This window comes from Tarenaya hassleriana, unplaced genomic scaffold (assembly GCF_000463585.1).
Source record: "Tarenaya hassleriana unplaced genomic scaffold, ASM46358v1 Cleome3, whole genome shotgun sequence".
NCBI lineage: Eukaryota > Viridiplantae > Streptophyta > Magnoliopsida > Brassicales > Cleomaceae > Tarenaya > Tarenaya hassleriana.
Window position 1 is genome coordinate 4,808,745 of NW_010966177.1, and position 10,054 is coordinate 4,818,798.

The 10,054-nt window shown below is 32.4% G+C and overlaps 1 protein-coding gene across 2 annotated transcripts; it reads right to left on the bottom strand.

Moving 5' to 3' along the window:
- Window positions 1–1,234: 1,234 nt before the first annotated feature.
- Window positions 1,235–3,337, bottom strand: LOC104819412 (transcription factor MYB28-like). Of its 2 annotated transcripts, none has more exons than XM_010549468.2 (3): window positions 2,766–3,337; window positions 2,535–2,664; window positions 1,235–2,391 (listed from the first exon to the last, which is right to left on the bottom strand). In XM_010549468.2, exons 1-3 carry the CDS (start codon window positions 2,914–2,916, stop codon window positions 1,602–1,604), a joined length of 1,071 nt encoding a protein of 356 aa, XP_010547770.1. In that variant the 5' UTR covers window positions 2,917–3,337; the 3' UTR covers window positions 1,235–1,601. The 2 variants fall into 2 exon arrangements, with proteins under 2 accessions (XP_010547770.1, XP_010547771.1); XM_010549469.2 differs by having other exon boundaries at window positions 2,784–3,336.
- Window positions 3,338–10,054: the final 6,717 nt, after the last annotated feature.

Sequence of the window (10,054 nt, forward strand, 5' to 3'; positions counted from 1 at the left end):
ACGTGGCTCGCCACGTCACGCGCCACGTCGGATCGGTCAACTCGTTTTTTTGACCAAATAACGCTATAGACGAATATGGAACCATTTAACAAGTTCAGGATTTAACGTGTTCAATTTTGCAAGTTTGGGAATTAATAGGCACCTCTACAAGTTTAGGAATTAATATTACTCCAAAATACAAGTTCAAGAATTTTTAGGGTTTTTTCCCTAAAAAAAATCGGTAAAATGGCATAAAAAAAATTGTTGACCAAATGTAAACTGCATATATATATATATATATATATATGCGAAAAAACGAAGGCGAAAGAGAAAAACATTCACGTGCATGGGCATATACACGTATATGATTGCATGAACAATATAAATATTAGGTTTAATGGCATGATTATTCTTTGTCACCCTATAATGATATGTTTATCACTTATCTTATAACATATAAATATATATTTATTATATACTTCTTATGATTTAGCTGACAATATTTTTTAAATGTCCGAACAATTTTAACAAAGCGTCCGTAGAATTGAAAATGTTAAAATTGCATAATTTCACCTTAATTTATTATTTTATGGAATGTAGTGACATGTTCATACAACACACTTCAAGAGAATCTGAAATTATTTATATACAATATCACAGCATTATATATATATATATATATCATTCCTCTCCTTGTCGCTTATCTCACTGAAATTCTTACCTATTTTAAGTGTCTCATTTTCCAAAACAAATAAATTATTCTACACAAAAATATACCCATTTATACGAGCACCCTCGCCATTTCTCGATCTGTGATGTGATTCTTACGTAGGCCATACAATCGTTCCGGTTATGGGACGTCCCAACGAACACTATAGGCACTCGCATTATATACTTACACACACACACATATATATATATATATATACTAGTATGTATATATATATATGTGTGTGTGTGTGTGTGTCAATCAATATATATCACGTTGTGATGCTTTTCACAATACATAATAGTTTATTCGTTACGTCTTTTTCCCTAGCGGGTAGTTTATTCGTTACCATCACAGAACAGAACTTACTGTTTATTTATTGTTATTATTAATTATTACTATTATAACTATTATTATTATTATTATTTATTATTATCATCATCATCATCTAATATGTACATCATAAGGTTTAAAGCATAACGATACGGTATCTTTCCAAATGACAAAATAAGAAGAGAATATAGTTTATATATAAATGATTCTGAATCAAGTAAATCAAAACTTTATTAATTCCGCGTGGCATTCAAACGATAACGCGAATCAAATACTAATTGATCCGCTAGAACCTACAACTCGAGATACTAGTGCTCGATCTAAAGAGCACCGCCCTTTTATTGAAATACAATACCCTAAATTAACCCTAGTTATATTTGGTTTATATATCATCATATATAAAGGATCTGCACATGAGATCCGAAACATCCGACATATCACACCTATTTGTGGACCCCACAACTATTGTACCAAAGTCTTCATGCCTCATCATGAGTACAGGACAAAGAACATATGATGTACTTCCGCTCTTTTTTTTTTTGTTTTGGCTCTCCAAATGCAATGTGAAGTTTCCGGTCGATCATATGAAATTCGGGTGGTCAAGAAGATAATCGGACCAACCGTCCAAGCGACTTATCATGTCTTCATCAAAGGTAGTTGATGAGACATCTTGGGAAACATCCGAAACCATGTGTTCACGGTCACTACACCTCAAATTGTTCTTATTATCGTCATCATTCTGATCGCAACCGCCGAGAAATTGCGAAAAATCATATTCTTGGCAGTGGAAATTCGCTGTCGTTGTGTTTGTCATGGTCTCGAGTGAATTGACAGTTTGTAGTTCGTTCTCCGTTTCATAATACCATGAAGACTGGGAGACCAAATCAAAATCGTCGGTCGTCATCGAAACATGAGAACTATCTTGATGGGCATCGTGAATATAAGGGAGGCCAGATGTCGGTGTAGGATTGGTTAAGCTGCCTTCCACGGAAGCCGACAAGATTCCTCTCATGGAAGTAACCCTAGTCGCCACTTTGTTTAACAGGCACGAGGTGGAAGAGGAGCGTTTCTTGCCGCTCAAGGAACCCCCTGATCGTGGTGGTGTGTCGCCATGGCTGCTGCTGATCTCAGGTACCTCCACAGGCCGAGGAGAGACAGAACTCAACTGGGAATGCTCGTCCGGGCTAAGGGCATTCTGGATTTGGGATGCGGAATTCTCAGGGGTCGAGGGTCTAGGGTTTGAACCGAGTGGCTTGTGGGTCACGGGATCTATGCCCTGTTCCATCAACCGTTTCTTCAGATGTGTGTTCCAGTAGTTCTTGATCTCATTGTCTGTTCTTCTTGGCAAATGTCTTGCTATCGCCGACCACCTGAAAAAGACGACCCTCCATTGTTAGTTTTAGTTCAACCCATTTCAGACCTATGCATTTACCAGGGGGTATATAGATATATACACTTTACATATATATATATATATATATACAAGCAAGTGAGTTTTGAGATTGCTACATACTTGTTGCCCCGAGAAGCATGAAGCATGATGATGATCTGCTCCTCCTCTGGACTAAACTCTCCTCTCTTGATATCGGGTTTCAGATAATTAGTCCATCGCAGTCTACAACTCTTTCCGCATCTTTTCAACCCTAAAATCATCAACCATATATATTCACATCAAATATCCAAACGAACACACACACACACATATATGTATACAAGGGATTTATATATGTAAGAAAGCACATACATCTAACCGTACACATACCGGCTTTTTGTGGAACGTCACGCCATCCGCCTTCGCCGTATTCTTGGATATAAACGATGAGTTTCTTGTCCTCCTCCGTCGTCCATGCCCCTTTCTTCAACCCTTCTCCACTGCAGCACGGTTTTCTTGACATTTTTCCGACAGTCCTTTACACACTCTCTCTCTCTCTCGTTAAATAAACACTCCGATCCGGATCGAAAATGGGACGAAAGAAACGGAAAAGAAATCGAAAGAGGAACGGTAGGGTTTACAGATTGATCAGTGAAAAGGCAGAGACACAGATCTTTTGATCAAGACTCTGATGCATCTGAATATGAGACTAACGGAAAACCAATGGAAGATATGACTCCGGAAATAATAAATGTATGTTTTCGCTTCCATGTTCTTGATTTCGTGAAAACTATATCATCACGAGAGAAAACGAAAGGAGCTAATTAAGAGGTGGTGGTGATGGGCTTGTGAGCATGTGCTCCTCCATGTTTATATACACACACGTTTGAGCACAAGCCTTGACACGACCGAGGGCTGAGGCTTACGGATGTACCATCTATATCTTCATGTGGGTGTATATATATAGATTATAAGTGAATATATATGTTAATTAACTAACCTATATATATATTGAATGTTTTTTTTTCTTTAGTTTATTTTATGCAAAGCCTATGGGACACACGATGGCCACAATTTCGGACAACCATATAATTTTATTAACCTTTTGTGCAATGATAGTCATAAAAAAAAGCATACGAGTAATAAAAACAAAATACATAATGAAAAAGCATATTTTGTTCATCACGTGGCTTTTCTTCGACCGTTGGTCTTATTTGTTTCCGCTTTGTATATGTGTATCTCCGCATTTGATCCCATGCAGTGTTTTCTTTTTACGTTAAAGTTTTTATTTGATTATTGTTGGTTTCTCATCTTACTTTGAACTTTTCTTTTAAAAAAAAATAAAAATAAAAAAGAAATTATAACCTGATTTGGGCATATCCCAGCGTTTTTTGTTTTTTCTCATACGTTACCAAAAAAGGAAAAAGAAAAAAATATATAACGATATAATAAGGTAGATATAGGATTGTCGTTTTGGTTCAAATATTAAAATAAAATCGAATTGAATAAAAACATTTTAATTGAATCTCATCCCAAAATCTATTAAATTTTATTTATAATCAAATTAATTGAATTCAAATTGAGAAAAATAATCGAACAAATAAACAAAAATTAATTAATTTTGAAGAATAAATTTTATTTTAACAAAATTGAATCTGAGTTAAATTTAAATAAAAGCGATATGAAATACCAATCAACATTAATATCAACATCGCCTAAATCTCAAGTTAATTTGGGATCGGTCGGATAAAAACTTTGTTTTCACTCATTTCGATTTTGGAATAAATCTTTTGAAATTTACAATATATCGAAATCGTTGTTAACGACTGGTTCACAATTTTATCTAAGTCTATCCATCTCTTTTCTCTTCGTCCTACGCTCTACTTTCTCTTGTTTTTACACCATGAAATATGAATTGATTTAATTATGAAGCAGCACTTTATATTCAGACTAACCATAATTTTTTTATTTTAATATAAATAAATTGGAGAGGCAGAAATGGACGGTGCGTTTGTGACCTTTTTTTTTTGTGTGATTGTGGACCGTCACAGATGTGTCCCTTGAGCGTTTTCAAGCATTGCATCTACATGCATCATAACCTAATTTTTTTTTCACTTTGGGACATTATATTAGCACTCGAGATTTTTGTTTTTATATTCTATGAGAATTTAATTATATATGTAAATACTTGTTTTATCATTAGGTGATCTGTCGCTTGACATTTTTTTTTTGAAATAAATAGAAAGAGTTAAATTAGGTCTCATATTGTTATAAAAAAAAGGTCTCATATAATTTAAATAAAAAAATATAACAAAATGATAACACATGAGACTTTTTGCATGTGTAGTTTTTATAGTTAATTGATATATTTCCAAATATATATTATAGGTTCTGCGCCCTCAATTATTATATACATAGACGGATGTCTGTTAATAAGATGTCATGTATTTTATGTACACATTTTAGCTATTTAAAGTTAATATTAGTTTTATATCTCTATCCAATGAAATAAAATTAATATCCCATATTTTGTAGTTGTATTATTTGTAGTATAATCAATATTTTTTTTAAAAAAAAAATCGCTATATAATATAGATTTCTGATTTGATAATTATTATCAAGTTTTAAGATTTAATTTATCCTTAAAACATTTATATTTGCATTTTTGTTAGGCTCTTGTATCTTTAATGAAATTTCTCCTCAAAATATGATAGAAAAATTGACTAAATCTCGATTCGTTGAAGGATATAGTAAGCAAGCTCTCTTATCCTTACATATATTTGTCACCACGACGACCAATGGACTCACTATTGGCATACTACACGATCTCTCTCATATACACATACATTTACGTATGCAATTACATACATACATACATACATATATAGGCGGACTCATTTGGTAACAAAGTGGGGTCACTGCCCCCATTACGATTAAAAAAAGATGTTGTTTATAAAATTTAACAAAATTTTAAAGAAAATGCCCCAGTTAGCATCTTATGTATGCCCTTTTTTAATTTTTAATATCTATTTTTCTCCCTTTTTTTTAAATTTTTCTTCCAATTTCAAATTTCTCCTTTTTTTTTTTCTTTTTTTATGACATAAAAAAGTCATCATCAAATCAATTGAATAAAAAAACTAATAGTAACAAGATTAAACGTATATAAGTATCACAATTTTTATTTTAAACATTTTTTATCTTTTGTTCATTTGTTTCTATGTATTTATCATATTAATTCATAAATTTGTTCTTATTATATATTTACTTAATCTTGTGTTTGATTTGGTTGAAAAATCGATGGACAAATTTGCCTAAAAATTTGTATCATATATATCTCAAAATAATGGTAAATTTCTAATCATGTATCAAATTCTCAGATTAATCCCTCAATACTTGAACAAATTGATTTAGATCATTTATCTTATGATCTTATTGATAACAACAATTAACGTATATCATTCTAGATAAGATAGAACACAGATTTTGAATGATTGTCTAGTTTATTTTATAGAAAAATATATATTTCAGGTGGTTATAAATAAAATTGTTATGAATAGAATTTAAAAAATGAATAAAGATTCAATTGTAGAACATAAATATTTTTGTGACTATTTTTTATTAAATTTTTGTATTTTATATATAATTTTTTTTTATAACGGAGGACTCCTAACTGCTACCCTTCGGGGGCGTGCTGACTAGGTAAACCTCCAGCGAAAGTAACCTTTGTATATGGATCATATAAACCCAGATATTACCTCCCTCCCCATCAGTCAGGAATCGAACATTCAATCTCAAGGTGGAGTTACCTCCTACCCCAAGCTTGACCACTCGCCCACGATCTGTTGGGTATTTTTATATATAAATTATTATTGGCCCGATGAAAAACAACTTTGGATCCACCCCTAGATACATACAGGTTTACGGTGCATGTTGCTATGGTGTTAGATGATCGGATCGTCCGAACTTCAACCTGCATGCCGTGGATCCGAAAACTTGTGTGTGGTTGTAATGTGTGTGATGATTAATTAATATAGGTTTTAATTATTGCGATACATGACCCGAAAGCCATACGATTGTTATATTATATATCTTGTATATATCAATTGTCCGTTCGATCTTCTTTCTTAGATTTTTCGGTTATAATTTTCATACAATTATGTAATCGTGGTGAAAAGAAACGAAGTGGGCAATTACGAAGAAAAGCAGAAAATGTCGAAATCGAAAAAAACATAAACAGTAAAGTTTCTGCCGTGTGGGGAAGCAGACATACAATTCTCTTCCCTCCACTCCATTTGTAGGAAGCGCTCGAAGACATGGTCGATGTGGGGAACATGCACATTCCACTCACTCGAGAATAATCATGCATGTTTTTTTGGTTAACCGGGAGGTTCATTGGGTTTTCGGCTCATGTAATCTCGTAACCCCTATGTTTTTTGGTTAACCGGGAAGTTCAATGGGTTTTCTGCCCTAATTTTCCAGTCTCGAAATCAACCGTCATTGGAGATAAATTTTTATTTATCTAAGAACTCCTATCCATGTCTGAATTCGAATCCAGAATAAGAATACATGATCCCTTACCATTAGCCCACCAAAATTTGGGTATCATGCATATGTACATGCACACACAAATCCTTCCATTTGTAAGCATGCACGTTAACCGGCGTATATTCAATCTCCTTTATACAGTGTATATTTATATGTATGCAAACATATATACGTACATATACACATACAGCCACGCCTATAAATACGCACAATAACAAACGTATATATATATATATATACATACATACGTTATACATATAAACACCTAAATACGCATGCTAATAGGGTTAATATGATATTCTAATTTTAGCTCAAGAGTATTTACAAATACACTGTGTAGAGGGATAGGTGGCTTCTCAAATCTCTTCTCATCTGTAGCTGTCCAAACAACCAGCCTACCCCAGATAATTTGGTTCATGCATAGCCATCTTATAATATATATATATATATATAATATGGTTTTAATATATATATATATATAATAAGGTTTTAATCCATTTATATTAATGTCTTCGGTAGTAAAAGTTAAACACAAATATAATATATAATTGTATATTAGATACACAGCTAATTAATGATTAGTTTGGCCGAAAAGGAGCAACAGTGTGTGTCTGTGTATATATTATAGTATGAATTGGTCTTAGGTTTGAATAAAGAGGTTAATGTGACATTATATTATGTTAGGAATAGAATTCATTGTCCTCTCAATGAGTGGCTGGGTTTTGGTAATACTGCGGAACATGTTACTTAATCAAAACCACTAAACGAGATTTAATTACAAAGATTAAATCTAATGATAATGTAATGTGTCAAATTGACTTGATAGTTGGCATACATACATATATATATATATATATATAAATGTAATAATGAAATGAAATAAAAACAAAAAAGAGAAAAAGAAGAAATGAAAGGAGGTGGGGCTTGATTGTTAAAAGCAGAAGCAATCAATCACGTGTCGTTTTGAACGCAGGTGATTTCTCCTATGGCTAAGGTTTGTGTGGTTCTCCTTTTCCCCTCCTCTTTGTATTCCAAATTCAATTATAATATTTTGATCCGGACAAAACAATTGCACAGGTTATATATATATATATATATATATATATATATATATCGTATATTTCTATTGTGAGGACGATAATAAATTAAGATTAGTAATGTGATGTGTATTGGATATGGAAGTGTATTGGATACCAATCACAGTTATAGGTATTTATTTAGAGTAAGGGATTGAATGATCCGAATAAGATTGTCATATGGATATGAATAATGAATTAAATCTTATATAATGATTCGTTTTAAAATTTTTATACCTGATATATCTATGGTATCTGAATGAGTAGTATGTATTGATCGTGTCAAACATCATCTTTAATCAAATGATTATAACGATTTATGAGTCATATAAAAAAGTATAGATAGTTAAAATGATATTTTTCTCACTCCAAACGAATGATATATCATTTGACTCTTTGAATGAGTAGAATGATTGTCATATATTATTTACTATCTACTCAATGAAAGAGAAAGTAAATTCATAAGAGAGATGAAGGAATAAAGGCGTGAAAATCGAGTTGTGAGAAAGTCGAATTTTGCTCATAAATTTGGAACGAACCGAACTAGAGATAGATTTGGTTTTGTTGATGAAAATTGGATTTGGATTGGACGAATAAACGTGTTTGTATGTGTGAGAGAGATTTCACTCTTTCTCATCAAAGTCTTTTATACTTTTGTGGTACATGTATATATTATGTATATATGTTATATATGATTTTATAATAATAGTTTTTTTTTTAATAAAAGGTTAATCTGTATTGACAAAAAGTAAAGTTTGTGTACAAAAAATTGGTCAGTTACCGAATATCACTCCCCCAAAAGAATACAAAAACCGTCCATGTAGGAGAAAAACCAAACACCGAAATGAGACATAACTGTAATGACTTTGATGTATGTATAGGTGGATCCACGTATAATTAAAGAGATTTTTAAAATAGTTAAAAAAAAAATAATCTATATTTTGATAATCTTTTAGTTCATATTCCGATTAAAAATTAAACTATCCGAAACACATATAAAATAAATGTAAATGTATGGTAAGGGCGTATCATGAGTTTATGTATATACATATATGCATGAAAAGATGGTATTATATATTCATGTGATGTGAAAGAATATCAAAGTCCACATTCCGCCCACATTCCGTGGTACATAACTGCCCATGGCCCCATTTTAATTATATGTAAATATTATGTAATAATTTCCCATTACATATTGGGTTTCACTGTTGTGTATAATTCACAATCTCCCTCTCTATTCACGAAAAATGACAGAAAAAAATAAAATAAAAGGAGAATTGAGACAATGTGCCGAATGATCTTTCCCGAATCAAGGACCTCTCTCTCTCTCTCTCTCTCTCTCTCTCATATTTTAACTTCTTCCCCAACATGGCTACATCAAACAATGAAATCACTGTGTTAGGGCTCCATTAATTGTCACAAAAAAACATTAAAAAAACAGTTACGTGCAGTTAAATTGGCTGTATTGGCTCTTATTCATTTAGGTTTATATCGATTTTTGTTGTTGCCGTTTTTGTATAAAAATTTCCCTTAAATAGTTACGTATAAATTTGATTTATATGGAAAAAAATTACGGGAACTTGTACTTAATAAGTTTATCATTTTATAAAAAGAATAAATAAATAATTACAAGATTCTAAAAAGGAATCGGATTAAAAAGATTGGGACATTATAAACTAAAATTCGCTTATTCCGACAGCACTGCAATAACCTTTTTTCTCCACAGTAATTATAATTTTTTAATATAAGGTGGGTATCTCCCCCAACTCTGTTGGTTTGAGAGCCCACTTCCTGAACAAGAGGTCGTGGGTTCAACACCCAGGGTATGGAGATTTCCCCTCCGGCCACCTTCGGGTGCTTCACATCCCACACGTGTGGTGCCGGTTGTGCGTGTAGGTCGGGATTAGTCTGGGTCTTTTGGGCTTGGGATTACCGGTTATCAAAAAAAAAAAAAAACTTTTAATATAAGGTTTATTTCAAGTATCACTCATTTGATAAACAGTGGTACTCTTACTCTAGTGTCCACGTCACCATCATTGG

What these genes read in the sequence shown, in the direction of transcription:
- LOC104819412 (XM_010549468.2), bottom strand. Translation starts at nt 2,916, where the DNA reads ATGTCAAGAAAACCGTGCTGCAGTGGAGAAGGGTTGAAGAAAGGGGCA. An exon ending in CGGTATGTGTACGGTTAGAT is followed by an intron (nt 2,665 to 2,765) that starts GTATGTGCTTTC and finishes TGATGATTTTAG; the next exon opens with GGTTGAAAAGATGCGGAAAG. An exon ending in CATGCTTCTCGGGGCAACAA is followed by an intron (nt 2,392 to 2,534) that starts GTATGTAGCAAT and finishes CGTCTTTTTCAG; the next exon opens with GTGGTCGGCGATAGCAAGAC.